General features: G+C 34.4%; 2 protein-coding genes, 3 non-coding genes and 1 pseudogene across 6 annotated transcripts in view; 3 read left to right on the forward strand and 3 right to left on the reverse strand.

Moving 5' to 3' along the window:
* LOC107023215 (GATA transcription factor 26-like) overlaps window positions 1-750 on the forward strand; it is an 8,474-nt gene extending 7,724 nt beyond the window's left edge. The window contains exon 8 of the mRNA XM_015223833.2: window positions 130-750. Coding sequence (XP_015079319.1) covers window positions 130-425 — 296 coding nt within the window. The 3' untranslated portion in view covers window positions 426-750. The remainder of the gene's footprint in view (window positions 1-129) is intronic.
* Window positions 751-5,697: 4,947 nt separating this feature from the next.
* Window positions 5,698-14,070, forward strand: LOC107023216 (histone-lysine N-methyltransferase, H3 lysine-9 specific SUVH6-like). Of its 2 annotated transcripts, none has more exons than XM_015223834.2 (3): window positions 5,698-5,876; window positions 6,005-6,074; window positions 10,438-14,070. In XM_015223834.2, exon 3 carries the CDS (start codon window positions 10,485-10,487, stop codon window positions 13,650-13,652), a length of 3,168 nt encoding a protein of 1,055 aa, XP_015079320.1. In that variant the 5' UTR covers window positions 5,698-5,876; window positions 6,005-6,074; window positions 10,438-10,484; the 3' UTR covers window positions 13,653-14,070. The 2 variants fall into 2 exon arrangements, with proteins under 2 accessions (XP_015079320.1, XP_015079321.1); XM_015223835.2 differs by having other exon boundaries at window positions 10,444-14,070.
* Window positions 14,071-14,285: 215 nt separating this feature from the next.
* LOC107023217 lies at window positions 14,286-16,307 on the reverse strand (annotated as a pseudogene).
* A 1,103-nt stretch (window positions 16,308-17,410) lies between these two features.
* On the forward strand, window positions 17,411-17,482 carry TRNAW-CCA. The gene has a single exon. It is a non-coding gene; the product is annotated as a tRNA-Trp (tRNA).
* Window positions 17,483-17,937: 455 nt separating this feature from the next.
* TRNAW-CCA lies at window positions 17,938-18,009 on the reverse strand. The gene has a single exon. It is a non-coding gene; the product is annotated as a tRNA-Trp (tRNA).
* Window positions 18,010-18,970: 961 nt separating this feature from the next.
* Window positions 18,971-19,044, reverse strand: TRNAN-GUU. The gene has a single exon. It is a non-coding gene; the product is annotated as a tRNA-Asn (tRNA).
* Between the last annotated feature and the right edge of the window lie 2,753 nt (window positions 19,045-21,797).

A 21,797-nucleotide genomic window follows, 5' to 3' on the forward strand; every position in this document is an offset into this window, starting at 1 on the left:
GGTGGGGGGGTGGGGATATAGAAGATCTTTTCTCTAAGTAACAAACAATTCCTTAACTGTATGCGCTGTATGCACTTTGACAATATCATCGATTCATATGGAAATAATTTGCTGACCATTTCACTTCAGGTGCAAAGAAAGCAATGAAGAGCCCCAAGAGGGTGGTGATGAAAAGTAGCTATGAGCAGAAGGATCTAGTAGACAACAATAGCTCTTGCTTCAGTCCAAAATGCCTATTTCCCTTGCCTTCTAAAAGTTCCCCTGTGCTGGATTCTTTCCATGTTGCAAATGACCAAGACGTGCTACTGGATGTGCCATCCAACAGCTCCTTTGCACAGGCAGAACTCCTCCTACCTACATCTAATTTTGCTGCACAAGCAAGCACCAGTAGCAGCTCTGTATATCCACATCTTGTACGTCCCTAGTGGTAGTATGACAGTTAGCATTTTCATAGGGCATCTAGAAGCTACTTCAGCCAAACCAGATGATTGTGTCTGCGTGTTCCTCACCAATCATGTGGTGATTTGCTGAAAGAGTTGGATGTTGTGCTGTTTATGTTTCCCCTTTGAGCTATACTAAACAAAATTTTGGATTTAGCTGATGGATATGGTTCTTTACCTTCTTTTTTTCTCTTACTGTAAAGATAGACAAACATTGTATAATATAGCTGGAAATGTGGGGAAGATGGTAATGTCCAGCACTTGTATGCAGTAAAGTTTTTCAACTTAAATTGGGGACAGCCTTTCTATCTGTTGGTTTTGTTGACGACAGTTATTTCTTCCAAAGGAAATTCAAATTTTGTAAAGGAGGGAACTGAGTTCCTTGCTCCTTCCAAATATTCCAGTAATTAGCACGAAGGGTGACTAGGAGGTTTACCCCAAGAGAACCATACAAGGGTTTTACAACATACGCCGTGTAATCACATGTGGGGGTGTGGGGAGGATAGAGCTTATGCAAACTTTACCCCTTCCTTGGGAAGTAGAGAACCACACAATGGTTCGTTTCATTCGCAATGGTAGTTTAGATAGCAGATTTGTAAATTTGTATGTTAGGAAAAAAGAAGATTCACCAACAAATACACAGCAAATTCTCTCAATTTAAAATTTGCTTAGCAGCTTCTGATAATGTGTCTTACATCATTAACTACTAACGGATTCAAAATTTGAGCTTTATGGTATTTCGATATGTTATTGGACTGTCAAACCATTTAAGTAGGTTCGAAATTAACATTTATACATATTTAGTAAATTTCTTAATACATACGGGGTTTGATTCTATGGATCTGTTGGTTATACTTTGCATTTGGCCAGTTTCAGAGAACAACTTATATCAGTCAAAACCAAAGCAATAGCCACTAGCTTAGAATATCATATATATATTGAACAGGGTTGGCGAGCTAGCGGGGGTTGGCGAGCTAGCGGGTGGTAGCAAGTACCCGATGAAATAGCCGAGGTGTGCAGAGCTAGCACCATTGACAACCTGCAGTGGCTCTGTCGATTCTTCAATCATTGTAGGTTTCCGAAGTGAAATCAATCAACAAATAGCTCCGGTGACCACCATCTAGGCCGAGGAAAAAACATACCACGCCTCTTAGCAGTCTCAAAAAAGTCTGCATCCTTGTTTTCACCATTCTTGTTTCCAAAAGCCATCATTGTAACTTCTATAATGTCTTTGAACTGCCCCTCCTTCCAACATCCTCCTCTTTTCTATTCTTTTCTCCTCCCTTTGTCCATAATGGCAATTTGCGGTTTCCCCTAATGTTTCCATCGGCACCAACCGTACAACTTCCCTTTATCCCATTTGCATGTTTTTTTCCATGAAATACATGGTTCTCACCATCTTCAGTCTCTGTTACTGCAAAATTCACAGTTCTCTTTATTCAGTTATTATCAACTACTTCATTTTGCACAATTTCTTCAACTCCTAAATCTGTGATTTCAGCACCCAAATTCTTATCACAAATCCTAATACTTCGTCAATTCTTTCCGATCCGTCACCTCCACGACACCCATTTACTGTACTTTCTCGGGGTTTCGAAAACCCTAAATTGTCATTATCCTTCCCAAAATCAACTCTCACCTGAGCCTCCGTACCATCACCATAATCCACCGTAGTGTATTCGACAGCGGAAACGTTAGCTGGTAAATCCACGGATGTAGCCGTATTAGGTCTCTGATCATCGGAATCGGAGATACAGGTTTGAGATTGTGGTGCTCTGGAAGAATTCAAAATCCTTCATTTTTACGAGTGGAATTTTAGTCAATTGAGTCAGCAACTTGAAGTGACAACATGATAATTCCGAATCGTTTTGACGGGACCAGGATAACAATTGTGCGGCGAATGATTCAGGAAAGTTCTCGAATTCCACAGTGAACGGACAGTTACGAAGTTCCTCTTCATCGGCACTAGTGACACAATTCCTGATAATCCCAACGAACGGGCCGTCGGATTCGTCCATTTTCGGCTATTTCACGGTGTGTGTGAGAGAGTTGTTTTCGAGTAACTAACTTTATTTTCGAGGGGTTTATTGTAGCATTAAAATATTCTCGTTTTTTCTCCCGCCTACAGCCTGTGACAGTAACGGTCACCGGATCTAGATAATCAAGACCACGTCAGATATGATATCTACAACATGCCTCACAGAAATTTAAAAAAAAAACTCTTTTTCTTTAGAAATCTGCAATTTTTTTAAAAATATTTGAATCGAAAGTGTCTAATAAAATAATTTATACTCTGTTTAAATAATCAGTTAATACAAATTGTAAATCAAATATCTAAATAAAATTTACTGATAAATTTAATTATCCCGCATAAATGATGTTTACGTATTTACGATCATTTCTTACGAGTCATCTTGCTAATTTGGTTTATGAGAACAGGTACACTAACGTTTTTAATAAGAAAGTACTAGGTCCTAGCTTAACTATCATTTTGTATCGATCGAGTTGGGTAACTATCATTTTTACTGTTGTGGGCCTAAAAAACTACTCCGAATTTCATAATGCACAAACAGACACTTTAATCATCCATGTTATGTGCAACGTTTAAAAACATTAGTATATATAAAACTAGAAAATAAAATCTAAATGATTGATTTATTTATTAAGGATTATTTGGTGTGATGGATAAAAATACTAATTTCAAAGCAACTTTTTAGTACCCCTCAATTCTTTATTTGATTAGAAAGTGTGGATAATTTATTCCACGATTAATAATATGATCAAGATAAGTTATCGCTGGATAAACATAATAATTTCAGGAGAATAATTATGATTAGGAATGTGGAATTAATTTATCTGTACGTATAATATTGATTTGAACATGCAAACATATATTGAAAGGATGAAGGAAGGCTGGTGGACGTTGGGGTGAAGGACGTTGTCGATATGAGTAGAATTTTTATTTAACTTATTAATGACCATGAATTATAGAGTTTCAATTTAAGATAATTATTCAATAACATATTTAAGAGATTATGTATTTGATTTATTTTTAAAAAAAATATATGGTATAAATATTAAAAGTGATAGTATGTATAATTGTTTTAAACTAGAGGTAATATCATATATATGATAGTGATTATGTAGTTAAGTAGTTTGTTAAGAAATTAAAATTTAAATTGGATTCAAGGAGGAAAAAAAAAAGAAGAGAGAATGTGTAAAGGGAAAGTGATTTTACTATGAAACCCAAAATTAGTTCAATCATAGGGGCCTATTAAGTAATTTCACATTGTTTTAGCGGAAGAGGGCCCAAAATACACTTAAGCGAGGAAAGTTGATACAATATTGTCCTTTCATCCTCCTTATCACCTTATGAGCGTGGGCCGTTAGAATTAAGGATATTTTTGAGTCAAAATATTGATGTCAGGGATACTTAGAAGTCGAAAGATGGAGAGAGGATAATTTTTTATTAATTCAAATAGTTAAAGGGCTTTTTAAGCCCCTTTTCCATTATGAAATATAATAATATTTTACGTTTTTATAATAATTATACACTGATATACATATATTCAAAATTGTTGTCACGATTCTGTATGCACACGTATATTGTATATATGCTACTAGTGTATCAAAGATCAATTCTTAGCCTACTCTTATTTATTTGGGTGATGAATAAACTAACACGTAATATTTAAAAAAAATCATGTATATTATTTGTACATGATACAATGTTAATGGACTATATGTAAAATGAAGTTAGCGATAAATTGAAGATTTGAACACAAACTCTAGAGTTAAAAGGTTTTAGATTGAATTCGGCTAAGACTAAATACATGAAGTGCAATTTTAAGAACACATCACATGAAGCATTTGTGGAAGTAATAATTGGCACATAGGTTATTTCTATGAAAGGAAACTTTAAGTATTTTGCGTCAATAATTTCAAGAAATAAAAAATCAATGGGATGCCACACATTATATTGAAGTGGAATGAATAAAACGGAAGCTCATATTCAATGTATTATGTGATAAGAAGGTACCGCTGAAACTTGAATAAAAGTTTATAGAGTGAATGGTAGACCAATTATATTGTATTAAGTAGAGTGTTGGCTAATCAAGATTTCACACTTCAAAAAATGAGATGAGAACGATAGATTGAGTTTAGTAGGAGAGATACTATTAGAAATAATGAGCAACAGGGTAAGGTGGGAGCAACCTCAAGAGTGAACAAGATTTGAACGAGGTTGAGATAGCTTAGGTATGTAAAAATGGAGAGTACATATACTCCACCGAGGAGATGCGATAGGTTGTTAGTGATAGTCTAAGAAGACATATAGATAGACCGGAAAAGAATTAGATTCAGGTGATTTGACATGACATAATCTATCTTCAACTCAGCTAAGAGATGACCCTAGATAGGAAAATATGAAGGTCAAGAATTTAGTAGCAAACTAGTATGTAGTTTAATGGTTTATTATATATTGCTATCTTGTTCTTCAAATTATATCACAATATTATTTCTTTTACTTAGGTTATCCTTATGATTTCTGTTGTCATTACTTTTCTCTTTTTATGATTATTTTTATCATAATTTTTACTTTTGTATTTGTCAAATTCGTTTATTTTTTAAAATATTTTTCTTGAGTTGAGGGTCTATTAAAAACAACCTTTCTATTTCATACAAGTTAGAAAGAGATTTGCGTACACTTCACTTTTCCAACCTCTACAATATGGGAACTCGACATTCAATGTATTCGTGTATAAACACATTAATATTCTAGGCGCACACATTCAATGTATATGCTACACTTTCAAAGAAAGGCGCTACTATATTTTGAAAATATTTTAAACTTCCCGCGTCTTCTAATTCTTTTTCCTTTAAAGGTCCATTCAAATAGTGAACCAATCAATCTCAACTGGTCAAATTTCAAACACTAATATTGTGTCTTATGATTTTTTTTTCATTAAAAATTTATCGAAATAGTTAATCAACCAATCCCAACTCACCAAATTTCAAAAGCTAATATCATAATTTTTCCATTAAAGGTTCGTTCAAATAGCAAACCAACCAATCTGAATTCGTCAAAATTCAAGGCTCTTGGTCAAATTGGACAGACCCATATTGACAACTTTAGAATGAATGGAGGAGTGTTTAGTGCAATTTATTTGGCCCTTGTTGCAAAAAGAAAGAACATTACAACAGAAATTAGAGGGCTGAATTGCAAATATAAAGTGCCCCTATTTATTCTCAATATCTCCGTCTTTCGCCCAGACAAACTAAGAAAACCAAACCGTTACAGAGACCAGGTAAGCAGACCATTTCCATCCATTTATCCCTAATTTCTTGCTTCCGCCATGCAAACCCACTTTCAAATTCATTGATAATCAGAAGCCCTTCAAATTTGAATTTCATTTCTGGCTCTACAAATCCATTGCTGTAAGCTTCCTTCTTCCTCTGTTTTTTTTTTTCATTCAATGATCGAATCTAGCATGTTTATGTGAAATTTTTAATTTTCTTCAATTTGAGATCATAATCAGTTTCTGATTATTATTATTTTTTGACAGAAAAACTAGGACTTTAACTTTATATCTAAAGTTATCTGAAGGGCAAGTTCGAAGTTCATCCTTAAAATTGGTATGATTGGTTTCAGAACATCCTGTTTTATTAATCTCTAGCATGCAAAACTTTATCTGCAATTTTTATCCTGTTCTAAGTGTAGTTTCATTTCTTTCGATATGATCGATTTTGTTTTCATTTCCCTTTTTACCCTTGTACATTTTTTGGTGCTCTCTAGAAATGTAGGCCACATTTGTTTTGATTAAGATTAAGATATGACTGCATATCCGAATGATTAAGATTTTGTTTTTAGATCTAAACACTACACTAGTGATTAAGATTGTTTGTTTTTCAACATTTGGATATGCATAATTATTTTGTTCATCAACATAATAAATTTACAATTTAATAAAAAGTATAAGGTAAGTAAATATTTAAAAAAAATAAAAATTAATAAAATGAAATTATTATTTGATTAAAATGAAACAATATTTATATTCTCTAAAGACGGTGGAGATGGTTTGTAGTGATGGTGGTGGTATTGGCGCTAGTGGCTAGTATGATGCTGGTAATAATTGTGATGGTGGAGGTTAGTAGTGTTGTAGTGACTGACATGATGGTAGAGGTAATTAGTGTTGTAGTGAGCGATGTGATGGTGGTGGTTGATAATAGTGGTGGTGGTTATTAATTATTTGTTCATCAACATAATAAATTTACAATTTAATAAAAAGTAAAAGGTAAGTAAATATTTAAAAAAATTAAAAATTAATAAAATGAAATCATTATTTGATTAAAAATGAAACAATATTTATATTCGCTAAAGACAGCGGAGATGGTTTGTAGTGGTGGTGGTGGTATTGGCGCTAGTGGCTAGTATGATGCTGGTAATAATTGTGATGGTGGAGGTTAGTAGTGTTGTAGTGACTGACATGATGGAGAGGTATTTAGTGTTGTAGTGAGCGACGTGATGGTGGGTGTTGATAATAGTGGTGGTGGTTGTGATGGTGAAGTTGATTGATGTTAGTAGTTAGTAGTGTTGATGGTGGTGGCGGAAGAATGTTTGATGGTTGATGATATGTTGGTGGAAGTTGAAGATGTTGGAGGCGGTTGGTAATAAGGATTAACCACCATGGTGGTAATGGTGGTGGAGGTGGCTGCGATGGTGGTGGCAATGAGTGTAATTATAATGATGGAGGTTGTAGGTGTGGTAATGACTTATAGTAGTGGTTGGCAATGGTGGTGGTTGGTAGTCGTGGTTGTTATGGCCTCTGGTGGTTGCAAGTCGTGGTTGTGATGGCCGGTGGTGGTTGCTAGTCGTGGTTGTGATGGCCGGTGATGGTTGCTAGTCGTGGTTGTGACGGCCGGTGGTTCATTACTATAATTGTGGTGGTGGTTGTAACGACAAAGATGTTAGTGTTGTGACCGGTGATTGTAGATAGAGTGATGGTGAAAATTATTCAAACAAAAATATCTCTTTATGATATTATTACTTTGTTCAAGATCTTAATGATTAAGACCTATTCAAACCAAATAAGTGCTTATATCTTAATATAAACAAATGTACTTAATGGCCTGTGGCTTCAGCCATTCAGATGCACTTAATGGTCTATGGTTTGAGTCATTCAGATTCAAACCTCCATTAAGTGCAAACAAATGAGACTTGTATGCTTTCTCCTGCCATATAGGTACATATGTCCTAATAACTGGACGTATTTACACATGTTACAAATATCCATGACCACATCACCAATCAAGACAAAAATTGACCAAATTACCACGACCCACATTCCTTTTGATGCCCTCAAGCAACACATCCTTGACTTTGATAGTTCCAGAAATAGGATGCAATTTGCTTAGGTGACCAGTTGGATATAGATTGATCTTGAACGTACTTACTCCTGATCACATTAGTTAGAAGATCATTTGGGTTCATTGCCACTTCAAAACGAAATTTAACAAGCATTGCAAAATTGGTTTCTCTACACCTAATACCAAAACCACCTTTCTCTTTGTCCTTACAGGTAGAGTTCCAATTGCCTGGGTGTACTTTCTTTTTCTGTATTGTTTCACCTCATAGGAAATTCCTCTTAATTCTATCTATTCTCGCACATACCTTAACTGGAAGAGTATTTGTAAACATCACATGTGTCAATATGGCATTTAGCATATATCATAGAGTTGATTATGGTGGTTCTACTAACAACAGATAAAAGTTTGACAACCTAAGTCGTTTGTGAATTTATATTCTATTACTTATAGTAAGAGCATTGCTTCTTGAGATGTTTGGAGAGACATATAGGGTGTGTTCGGTATGAAGGATTTTCAATTCTTTCATGTTCTGTTGGTCAAAAATTTTAAAATCATTTTCTCTAGGAAAACAAGTTCCTTTAAAATGTGCAAAATGCTAGTGAAAGTATAGAAAACAACTTTCTCAAAAGAAAATAATAAATCTTTCTCAAAGAAAGTAGAGAAAAACAAGTTTCACAGGTGGCATTCCGCATCGATTGTGTCCTCCCAACCCTCCAATACACCTCATCTTCACCCACACTCTTGTAGCCTCCATCGCCACCACACATGCACACACCCCAACCTCACCTACTATAGTATTTGTCTAGATCTTATATAAATGTTTTCAAGATTATTGTTTTTTGCTTACAGAACGAACACAAGAAATAAGTAAGAATTCCTCTTATTTCCCTAAAGACGTTTTCCAAGAAAACATATTTCATGGGAAACATTTTTTTTTATATCAGATACATCCATAATTTATCAGATTTCGAGAAATTAATGGAATGAGCAGACATAACACAAACGGGTAATGTTATGTACACCCCTAGAAACATAAGGTCATCGATGAAGAATAAGTGGGTAATGTTAGGTACACCCCTAGAAATATTAATACCAATCCAAACCTTATCTATATTTCTTTCAGTTATCGTATTCAACAATCTTTCCATGCATAGCACAAATAGATAAGGCGATAGAGGATCACCCTGCCTAAGTGCTCCACCAATACCTGTTTGTGGATATGAATTTATCGCTACTTGTTCTTGGTTCTTTTTTAGTCTTGTTGTAGAGTCTTGACTCCCAGGTTCTTATTGCTCAATCTTGTTAACATTTTTTCCCCAAATGAATACATTGATAACCCCTTAAACTTGCCAACAAATTTTATTTAGATACTTGGAACATATGACAAACTGGTCCTACTACATTTCTGGCTCAAACTTTTGATTTATTTATTGTTCCTGTGTTCATAAACGTCCATTAAGTAGTCACATAAAATATGTCACTTCCTTTAATTATACACTTCAACATCAATTGAAACAGGCATTAGGTTTTACGACCATTGAGGCTAATGTGTAATAGCTGAAGGAGGTGACATATTTTGAGTGGTTAACTTATTTACGTAATGAGCACTTGTAAACACACGCATAAACTTTCCCAATATTTTAGTTAGAATTGTTTGGAGCAAGTGATATGAAGTAAGTGTTTGGATAGATGTAAAGGAAAATGATATGTGAAGGAAGTCCGTCCCCTTTGATAGGAAATGTTTCATTGGAAAAGGTTTTCCAATGACAAAACACCAAAAAATGAATGAAGGGTGGGCCTTTAAAGTCCACCACATCGAAGAGATGAATGTTGCAAAAATGCAAATGCAAAGATGGATGTGCAGTCATTAGACAAGATGGACCACATTCAACAGAACATGCAAGTAGCACAAACATAGTATATAATGAGAGACGGTAACTTAATATGGTTTGGTCATGGCCTACATCAACCTCTAGATGAACCTATTCATAGGTAAATTGCCATGATGAGTAAAGGATTAAAGGAAGAGAAGGTAGATCTAAAATCACGTAGAAGTTGTCTCGCAAGACCTACAATCTCTTGAAATCCTTGCGGATCTAGTTAACAAATGGCACAATAGAAGAAAAAGATCTGTATATGTGATATCAATTAGCTGAGACTTTTAACCATGTCAGCCCTTCCCCCCAAATTAGTTGAGACTAAGTTTTGGTCATGTACTATGTTTACTTTAGGGGAAGAATAAAATTTTTATCGGTGATGTCAGTTAGATGCGATTAGATTTTGGTCATGTTAGTATGTTTACTTTAGTTCCAATATTTTTCAAGTCTTGTTAGAGATTTATACTCTAGTAGAAATTGTAGACTATCTCTAGTGCTAATGATTAAATTTTCCTAATATTGGACTGAGTTGGACATAATATAACAATATGGATGGTGATGATTCATAGAGGCTAGTTGCTTCGGATTGACACCTAATTGTTGCTGTTGCAAACACTAGAAAATGACTTCTTTTGCAGAATGATTTCTGTCATACTAAATACTGATCTTTTAGGCCAAAGGAGAAATAGATATGTTTGAAAGCGTTTCATCTCCTTCATGATTTATCTCTACTAAAGCAAATGACGTCTTTTCAGTTTCAGGATTCTAACGGCGAAGAGGATTTCTCCTTAGTTGGTCAAAGATGGCATCAGTGTCAAAAGATGGGTTATCCAATAAGAGCGTGAAGAAGCGGCTGTTGGAAAATGGTTGCCACTCCTCATATTTGGGTATTATACCAAAATATAAAATTCGAAAAGTCTCAGCAGTGCGAGATTTTCCTCCAGGGTGTGGTAGAACTTCTCTGAAAATTGATTTGAATCATGTGCAAAATGCTGAAGTGTCCATCAATATTGAAGACATGGCTAACATTATATTGGTCGATGGTGTTAAAGAGACTAACATTGAGGTCAAATCACAGTCTGTTGAGGTTGTGAACGATCTAATTATCTTGGAAAATCAAGAAAATGTGGATAGGCTAGCAGGGGAAGTGATGGCGACAAACATGAGTGCAATTGCAAATGGGGTAGGAGAAAAAATAAGTGATGAAAAATCGACTGGATTTGAGTTACCCGAAGATCTCAAAACTAGTGAAATGGAGCTTTCCAAGGAAACAGAAGACATTCAGAATGACACATCAGTGAAGGAAGTTGATGAGCAGGGTTTACCTTTGGTTGAAAGTATTAATGGTGGGCACATGACACAGAAGCTAATCAGTGTTATGGAACATACATCCACCTCGCCAAAGAATAAGTACCGCAAAAGAAGAGTATCTGCTGTTCGAGACTTCCCTCCATTTTGTGGAACAAATGCTCCTAAGTCAACTGAGCAGAATTGTTTCGGTGTTACTGAAGAAAGCAAGGATGTGTCTGGGTTCGGTAAGGCAGTCACAAGGAATGAAGTAATTGAGACATTGAGAGATGTTACAGACACTGGGGCATTGCCAGAGAAGTTAATTGGAAGCGAGGATGCTGATTCTCTGAAAGATAGAGACATTTCTAGTCCAAAAGATAGGCAGTTGGAACAAATCACAATGGTCCGGACTGAAGAACAGGAAGGCGTCCAATGTGATTATGATGGAAGAAGTCAGGTGGAAAGAACTGTGGTTATGCCTGAGATAATGACGAAAAAAGGGAGTGATGCAGGACATGTGGGGAAGGAGACCCTGGTTTATTCGGAGAACGAAAGGGAAAAGTTAAATTCTGCAAGTAGTGCTCTTGGTTCTGGAAATGAAAAGCAGATTACAAAAGGTGCTAAGCCATCTGGTGCACGGAAACAAGGGAAGCAAAAGAGTCTAGACGACCCTGTGAGTGGAAATGAAATTGTTGTCTCACAGGTCGAAAGTCATTTGACAAAGACTGCAGTCAACGCATTTGGTTCTGGGCATGAAATAGTTAAGCCAATTGTGCAAGGTCTGATGGCCAAGCCATACTGTCCATGGAGGCAGGGAGAGCCAACTAGTTTAGATTGTGGAAACCAAGTTGAGAAGGATGATTTTTCTGGGCGCAAGAAGGCCAAAGCTGTTACCAGAAAAAGTAATCCTAGAGGTAAGAAAAAATCAGTTACTCTTGGTGAAGCTACTGATGGACTTTCAAGTGCATTAGTTGTGTTCAATGACAAAGGGCCTGGTTTGTTGGCTACGAGCAATGACGGAGCTTGCAGTTTGAATAGAGAAGCTGTACATGAAGATTCTCCCGTTCGACGAGGACAATGTGATTTTGATGTGACTCTACCACCTTTTGGTCCAAACAGTTCCAGTCATGGTGATGCCCGTAGTAAAGTTAGAGAGACTCTTCGTCTGTTTCAGGGTATCTGTAGAAAGCTTTTGCAAGGTGAAGAATCAAAGTCAAAACCTGAAGAAGCAAAATCGAAGCAGGGGCCAAACAGAATTGATCTTCATGCAGCAAAAATCATCAAAGAAAAAGGAAAAGAAGTTAACACGGGTCAGCACATACTGGGTGAAGTTCCCGGAGTTGAAGTAGGGGATGAGTTCCAATACAGGGTGGAACTTGCTATTGTGGGGGTTCATCGCCTGTATCAGGCTGGTATAGATTACATGAAGCAAGGAGGTATGCTAATCGCGATTAGTATTGTTTCTTCAGGGGTCTATGATGACGGTCTGGAAGATGCTGATGTGTTGATTTATTCTGGGCAAGGTGGAAATGTGGTGGGTAAGTCCAAAACCCCTGAGGATCAGAAACTGGAAAGAGGTAATTTAGCTTTGAAGAATAGTATATCAGTAAAGAATCCTGTTCGGGTGATTCGTGGCTCTAAGGAGACTAAGAACTCCGACTCTGTGGATGGTAAAGGTAAGTTAGTGACAACATATGTTTATGATGGGTTGTACACTGTTGAGAATTATTGGACAGAACAAGGGACAAAGGGTAAGATGGTTTTTATGTTTAAATTGGTGAGAGTTCCTGGGCAACCAGAGCTTGCTTGGAAAGAAGTAAAGTCATCGAGAAAGTCCAAAGTACGCCATGGTGTTTGTGTCCACGACATTACAGATGGAAAGGAGACATTCGCGATAAGTGCTGTGAATACAATTGATGGTGAGAAACCTCCACCATTCAATTACATCCAGAAGATTATATATCCTGACTGGTTCCAGCCTTCTCCTTTTAAAGGTTGTGATTGTATTGGGAGATGTTCTGATTCCAAGAAGTGCTCATGTGCAGTTAAAAATGGAGGTGAGATCCCATACAACCGTAATGGGGCTATTGTTGAAGTGAAGCCTCTTGTATATGAATGTGGTCCTCATTGTAAATGCCCCCCTTCTTGTTACAATAGAGTCAGCCAACATGGTATTAAAGTTCCACTCGAGATCTTTAAGACAAATTCAAGGGGCTGGGGTGTGAGAGCTCTTACATCTATTCCTTCAGGAACCTTTATATGTGAGTATGTAGGAGAACTTCTTGAAGACAAGGAAGCTGAACAAAGAATTGGCAGTGATGAGTACCTTTTTGATATTGGGCAGAACTATAGTGATTGTTCTGTGAACTCTTCCAGGCAGGCAGAAGTAAGTGAGGTAGTAGAAGAGGGTTATACAATTGATGCAGCTCAGTATGGAAATATCGGGCGATTTATCAATCACAGTTGCTCACCTAATATGTATGCACAAAGCGTTCTTTATGATCATGAAGATAAGAAAATGCCTCATATCATGCTTTTTGCAGCAGATAACATTCCTCCTTTGGTGGAGCTCAGTTATCATTACAATTATTCCGTGGATCAGGTACATGACTCCAAGGGCAATATCAAGGTGAAGCAATGCTTTTGTGGATCTTCAGAGTGTAGTGGTAGGATGTACTAGGGGTTTGTAAAGCTTTCTTTCAAGTTGAGGTGGAAAATTGCTCATCTGACGTAAGAATTTTCACTGCAATTTATTCGTCCTCCTTACTTTGATGTTTGCATTTGACCGGATTAATATGTACTGTATGTTTTCCCTTCTCATACATGAATCTGGATGCATTTAGTGTTTGTATCTATCTCTTCTTTCCCTATTGCAAAGAAAGTCGGCTGGCTACATTGTGGGTAATGTGCATAAAGATTTTGCTGGGAAAGAGAAGTTTGCTCAGGGAGGCTAATAAGCTTCGTTAATCAAGACTATGATTTTGCATTTATATTAGATTACTTGTTGCCTGTGTTTGACATACAGTTTGTGTTTGTATTATTGAAAGATGGTATACTCAAGCAAATATAAATGGCAAGTACCATACTTATTGAATCAATCTGTGCTCTCCGTTTTGTTGTTGTTACTGCTTTCATTTTAGTCTACTCCTTTTCAAAATGCTTTATTCAAATAGAGGGGTCTATTAGAAACAACCTCTCTATCTCGTAACGGAGCAGGGGTAAGCTGCCTACTCTCCAGATCTCGATCACTTGTGATTACACTAGGTATGTTGCTTCTGTTGTTTACAATTACTAGAGAGAGAGAGAGCCATGATAACTCAACAAACAGCAGCGAAGTAGTTTATTATAGATCTATATATTGGAGAACCAAGTACAGGAGGTGATCTCTAATACGCAACTAGTCTAAAATTTATTCTGTAAACTGATAGCTGATGCATCACCAAGTAGATATAGATGTGTGTTTAAGAGAGCTGAATGTCTGTCTCAATAGTGATCCCAGCTTTCCATTCAGCAGGGATTACAGCCTTATCAGACTCCACCCATTTGGTTTCAGCACCAGCACTTGTGAGGAACCTCACTTTAAGTTCACCACTTGGTGGGTTCGATAGGTCGAATACAGCTCCATAAGCTCCCTCATTGATATCCATTCTTTTGTTTCCTCCTGCATCAACATATAGTGGTAAATCATATTTGCCAAGATAGGCTTCCAACATCACAAAATAGTTTATGAATTATGATTGAATAGTAAATGTTGAATTCATTTAACTTCTTCAGGTATTCTTATACGAACCTCAAAGACTTCGACAGAATGAATGTCAGTAGCACCACCTTGGCTCATAACAACAATAGCAAGGTAGTTAGGGTGTTTGCTATGTTCATTGACTTTAACCATGAGATTTCCTCCTCCATATTTGCAAGAAACTCTACGATATTCTACTTCAACCACTCCTTTGGCAAACAAGTGCTGAGCCATATTAGGTTGCTTTGCCATTTTAGCATAGGCACGGGAGCTTAGAATAAAGTCTGTGCCATGCCCTTCTCCATTATCAGTCACAACTACTTTTGTGCCCTCATCACTGCACATTTCCTTGTCCTTGCACCTTACCTGCAAATTTTACTTTTGTTAATTAACATTTTGACTACTTTTAACTAATATTCATCAAATGGTGTCATGAGTTTTTAAAAGATGCATGATGTTATCTATTTTGGGTCTAAGTCTGCACGGTTTTCCTTAAAAGATCTCATACCATTAAAAGATTCTACAGTTATATGTAGTTTTTCAATCTTTTCAGCTATCAATATGAGACTTTGTTCGCACACCCTACCACTGTATATTTAGTGTAAACAAATTAATTACTTTGACATATGACTTTTACTTGGGGTGCAAATTATGAAGGAAACAAGGATCTAGAATACCTGGTAGCAAGCTCCACAGGCAGCTCCATTTTTGTAAAGGCGCTTGGAGGTTGTGCAAACATCACCACTATTCACATCTTTACCATAGTCTCCGTAACCACATGCTCCACCTGATTTAAATTATGAGCAATTAAATGTCAAAATTAGATATTACATGTGTCAGTTTAATATTTGATATATCAACCATCAGAACACGCGATATTAACTCAATTTTTTAAGGAGAATGTCCAATACGTATCCAGCCTTCGCCCGTTGTTTAGGCATTGCACTAGTATAGCCCAGGCCTGGCGCACCCGTTGTATACAGAGAAAATAATATTCATGAATTTAGCAGGATTTTATTTCATTTTACGTTACACAAGTCGTTTCGAAATTAATCTTAGATATTAATCAATTTGACGATATTTAGTAATAAGGTTTTGGCTTGGAGAAGTGAGAAGTTACATGAAAACTTAATTTATGTAATTTGATATCAACATAATCTAATTCTTTTTAGTTAAAAGCAGGGAACTGTACATGTAACAAAAAATTAGGAGACTATGACACATAAATTTAAATCACTCTTAATCAGAGGTTTCGAATTTGAGTATTGGGTATGAAGAAAATCTTATAGAAAGCGCCAATAGGTTTTGCAATACGCCATCCAAATTTAATCGGGACTCTAATGAAGGTACCAAATACCAGATGGAAATTTTATTTTAGAAAAAAACACATAAATGTAAATAAAATGAAGTTTTGGAAGGTGAGAAGAAGAGCATACTTGGTGTCCCCATGCCATCTGGGGTGGTGTAATAGGAAACTGTTGAAACGTAATTATTGCTATAGCATAGTGTAGGCAAGAGCAAAACAATGAAGATAAAAGTGTTTTTGAGAAAAACCATTTCTTTTTTGTCTTATAGAATTATATATATATTAATGAGAAAAAGTAGTGAATGTGATATTGTACGAAGAATTTTTATGAATTTATAGGTGTGAGCTAAAATAGTAATATTGACGTTTTCTGCCACATTTCTACTTCCACTATGGAAAGTGGAAACCAGATGTAAATGAAAGAAAAATTAGTACCAATATTAACTTGATGACACACAATTACACTAATCATTCATTGAACATCCTTATAATTAAACCTGGAAAGAACCAAAATATATGATGTTTATTCCTTCCAGATTTTTCATCAACAGATGTAAAGAAAAGTCATTGTCCGACATTCCTAACGACCAAATATAAGGAGGTCCAAATCATCTTACATGCGATGATATTATTAATAGCTTTAAAATTACGAAAAAAATTCAATGAAAAAAATTCTAATTAGAAATAACATAATTGTACTCATGAATATTCAACAACTAAACCTCGACTTCAATTATGTGTATATATATATCTGGTCACCTCTTATAATTGAACATGTTGTAATCTAGAGAACCATAAAAAGAAATTAACTTACTTCCACATGCACCTCTAAACAACGGACGAATTATCGATTGTCTGAGTTGCATGGGAACACTCTTGATATATATACTATTCACATATGCGGATCATAAGTTAAAGTTTATGTATTTCTACGATAATAATTAAAAATTTTATGTAAAATTAATGAAATTTAGAATATACACGTCTATCGAGTTCGTGAGAATATTTTCTTCTGGATATTCATCAAGCTTTTTGCTTTGATCAATAACAAAGGTATATTTTGATTGATTTGATCTATTTTAATTGTGTTCTGTCTTAATACAAAAAAAAAAAACAAGAAGCTTGACCAATGATATATACGATTATCCTTTTACATTCACACAAAATATAAAATAAAATAATGTTTCATCTCATTGCTTGTTACTAATTCCATTAATTGGGAGTATTATTCAATATTTCAGTTATTAGTTGATGTATTTTATTTGACATGCTAAATGATTTACAAAAAGAGGAGAGAATCGTGGTATCACCTTACATGAGAATTGAGAAATATTCATGTGGTTGCTCATTGACAATTGATAATTAAATATTTTGTACGCCAAACAACTCAACCGGATCCGTGGCGCAATGGTAGCGCGTCTGACTCCAGATCAGAAGGTTGCGTGTTCGATTCACGTCGGGTTCAAAACCCCCGAATAATAATCCGGTACTTTTTTTCCCCTTTTTTTCTCTCTCTTTTTCCTTTTTTTTTTCTATAATCCAGTCCTAATTGAGAGACTACATGTAAACAATCAATTAGCTCACCTCTCTCCTTTCTCTAACATTTAGGTACGATTCGTAATTGACAAATAATAATGATGGAGTTAAATTAAGTTTAATTTAGTGGCTATTTGTAAAATTTTCTTTTTTTAAAAAAAATTAAAAAAAAATATGTAGAAAGAACTCGTAATGACAAACTATAATTATGGAGTTTCATTGAATTTAATTTAGTGGCTATTTGTGAAATTTTCTCAATTTTTTTTAAAAATAGTTTTAAAAAAGATTTCACAAAGAGGAAAAAAGGAGATACGTAGAAAGAAGCCATTGGAGGCACATATAAAAACTGCACAAAAAAGTGACCGGATTATTATTCGGGGGTTTTGAACCCGACGTGAATCGAACACGCAACCTTCTGATCTGGAGTCAGACGCGCTACCATTGCGCCACGGATCCGGTTGTTGTGAAAACACTCTCTATTTGTTTATATAAAAATGTATGAGTGTAGATCGATAACATTGTCCATTTAGGATATGCCATCTTGCCTCAATCAAACAATTAGTGGAAGAAAGTTGCTTCTATATACCATGTCAACTATGAAACATCAAGAATAAATATAACACTTCAATACTTGCATACTAGGGATTGTGACATACCATATAATGTTAACAATCTCAAATATTGGACAAGGACGAGATGCAAAGGGAAAGAAAGAATATCTATGAAACAAAACAAGGACTTTAGATTACGTAGGTAGTAGTAGCACTACCTACTAGTATAGTCAATTTAAAGTATTTATCAAGTCATGTTGGCTCAAGTTTGGTCCAGAGTTCTTAAGTTTCTACGATCAATTAGTATTATAAATGTATATAAATTCTAGTGTTAGAGAAACCAAATTAGTGAGGGATGATTCATATGCATATGAGAGGAAATGGATTGCATATAGTTGACCCAAGTAACATGGATTAAAGTGATGTTTTAGTTGTTATAAGTTGTCAAGTCAAGAATAGAGGAGGATTTACCTCTTTAAATCAGATAATGTTCGGTGCCTCAATGATTATAATCTCCTTCGGTGCATCCTCATTAATATGAAACACAAATAAATACACATCATTTAAATGATGAATCTAACTTAACCACAAAAATAATCATTTAAATATTATACAACAACAACAAACCCTCGATGCAAAACAAATGTTATGAAAGCAAAATTGCATAAACAACACGACAACAAAGAAATGTTATGAAAGCAACAAAAATAATCATTTAAATATTATACAACAACAACAAACCCTCGATGCAAAAGAAATGTTATGAAAGCAAAATTGCATAAACAATACGACAACAAAGAATGACTCATAAAATAACCCGTAGCTTATCTTCCACAAAAAAAAAAAAAAAGTATCAAAATAATAGACGCTAGAAGGAGGGCTTGAACCTCCGACCTTGTGGTTAACAGCCACACGCTCTAACCAACTGAGCTATTCCAGCTTTGATAACAAAGGAACCACATTATTAATTTACTAATATAATGGAGTTTTGTCCTTACCAACTTACTAATTGCTCCTTAAAGATCAATCATATACACCTCAAATCCAAACAATTTTTGGGATAAAAAAAAAGTTCTAAAAATATTAATCCCTCCGTCCACAATTGTTTGGCAGATATACTAAATATAAATGTCTAAGATTAATTGTCAATTAAGAAAATCAAGAAACGATCAGTCACCCTTTTCCAAATTTGCCCTCAATGATAGTGTAGTTCAATTGAAAAGTTAGGTAGACTTTTGATATTCTTGATATAGTAGGGTTATTTAGTCAAATTACACCTTGTATGTTCCCTGAGGGGTGTGCATCACCTTAAAATGACAAACAATGTTGAACGGAGGGATAAAATAGCGGAGAAGGGGTGAAATGTCACATGAACATCAATTGAATTCTCTGTGTCAAAACATTCTGTTTAAAAGCATTCATGAAAATCTATGCAATGACCAATTATAGTTAGTTCGCCAATTTTCTAAAATAAGTTTATTTTAAAGTGGTTTTTTCAAAAATAATTTTGTTTGACCTAAGAAATTTTAGTAACACTTTTGAGCTACCATTAATTTTTCCAATTTTAACCAAGATTTTTAAAAGTATTTCTATAAGTGTATTTTCTTCTTTTTAATTAAGAATTTTTTGAGAGAATAATGCTTTTTTAGCTTGTGAAAATTATTTTCTACTACTCCCCGAACATTTTCTTTCTCCCCCAAAAAACTTGACTAAATATATCACTTTTAAAAAATGACATATTTAGAAGGGCGGCCAAAGTAATTATATTGCTTGTTAAAAATGAAAGAGTACACTTTTTTTTTCACTCTTGATTTGTATCAAAATGTATATTTTTTTAATATAAATCATATTATAAAATATAAAAATTATATTAATTTACTGTTATTTTAATAAACGATTATACGTTATAGTTTTTCCAATGTTTTCCTCCAATATTAAGGGGTTATTTGTGTGAAGGATAACATCAAATAGTCTTGTGATTAAATTAAGTATAGTTTTATGATTGGCAAGTTTGAGATAACTTATTCCGGAATTAATAGTTCGCACTGGGACAAGTTATCCCTCCTTTGGGTGGTATAGTAATACTGGCATAACTTATTTTGGGATAAAATAAGTAAATGATACAAATATCCCTTTAAATTCTTTTTATACATCACTTTTCATATTCATGAAGGATATTTTTGTAAACAAATAAAATATTCTCAAAATTTATTGTTTTAAATACAACAAACCAAATACCTAATAAAAGATAATCTTAATATAATTTATCTCATCATAACTAATCTCATTATAACTCAAATTCAAACCAAACGACTTAGAGTTAAGAGATACTGCAAAATGAAAAATTAATTCACATGTGAAAACGTACAAAGGGTTATCAGATGAACATTTTGGTTACATCATCGGCTGCGACAACGTTACAAAGAATAAAGATTAATATTGCAATATATAATATATATATATAGTACTCATTACGAAGTATAATAATTTTCACATGCAATTGTGTAGACGTTGAACCTTGACGTCTTTCTTTTTAGTATAGATTTTTGACATAAAAATGGTGTTATTATCATATTCTTGAGTTTACTTATTACAAAAAATTAAAGAAACTCAAGAAATATAAATGAAAGTCCTGGGAGACTTTTGTTCAAATTGTTTGGACGTTGAGAGCATTAACAGAGTAACACTTCAAAAAATATTCATGAATTTTATACTGTTGATATGATAATATTGATTCTGATTTTCAGAAAATAAATAGAAGTTACAACTTTCATATATACGTGAGCCTCTAATGGCTTTTTTGTGCCTCTAATGGCTTCTTTCTACGTATCTCCTTTTTTCCTCTTTGTGAAATCTTTTTTTAAACTATTTTTAAAAAAAATTGAGAAAATACCATTGAGCCACCTTCATAATCGATAGTATTTCAATACTAACGAGTTACGAAGCATTAATTATGACAATACCATTAATATCTGTAAGAATTAAATTCTTAATTTGTCTTGTAAGAGACAACATACACCTATCTTATGATCGTATTATCAATACTTTTCAAGTGCCAAAAAAATAAATTATAGAGCTTATGTAACACGTACGGTCATTTAAAGGAATTATAGGATCACGTTATAATTAAGTTGAGTAATCTTCATGGCAGATGTTTCAACATTAACGCATTTAGAAGCATTAAGACAATACCATTAATATGTCTAAGAAATTCTTAATTTGTTTTAGAGACAACCAATATATGTTTAATGACATGATCAACGCTTTTCAAATGGCAAAAAATAAATTATAGAGCTTATGTGTAACACGAACGTTTAAAGAAATTTATTAGTTAAAAGTAATATATCTAATCTAAATTATTACTACGTGGGACATATAAAGCGGGTAATTATTGGAGACACTAATTGATGTTAATATTGGTTCTAAATGAAAATTGTATTCAAAAGATTTATTTATTCTGTGGTTCCACTTCCTTTTCACAATAGTTCTAATACTACTAGACTCTAATTTTGAAAAATAATATAAGATAATCACCACTTTGATGAAAATAAGTTATAATTATATATGTGATCACTGATGAAATTTATAATCACAAAATAATTTTTACGTTATGTGTCGAACCTTCTTGAACTATGCATTAATTCCGAGAAATAAAATTTCCTACAACAGAAATTTATATAAGATTTATGAATT

Source organism: Solanum pennellii, chromosome 6 (assembly GCF_001406875.1).
Source record: "Solanum pennellii chromosome 6, SPENNV200".
Classification (NCBI taxonomy): Eukaryota; Viridiplantae; Streptophyta; class Magnoliopsida; order Solanales; family Solanaceae; genus Solanum; species Solanum pennellii.

What these genes read in the sequence shown, in the direction of transcription:
- LOC107023216 (XM_015223834.2), top strand. Translation starts at nt 10,485, where the DNA reads ATGGCATCAGTGTCAAAAGATGGGTTATCCAATAAGAGCGTGAAGAAG.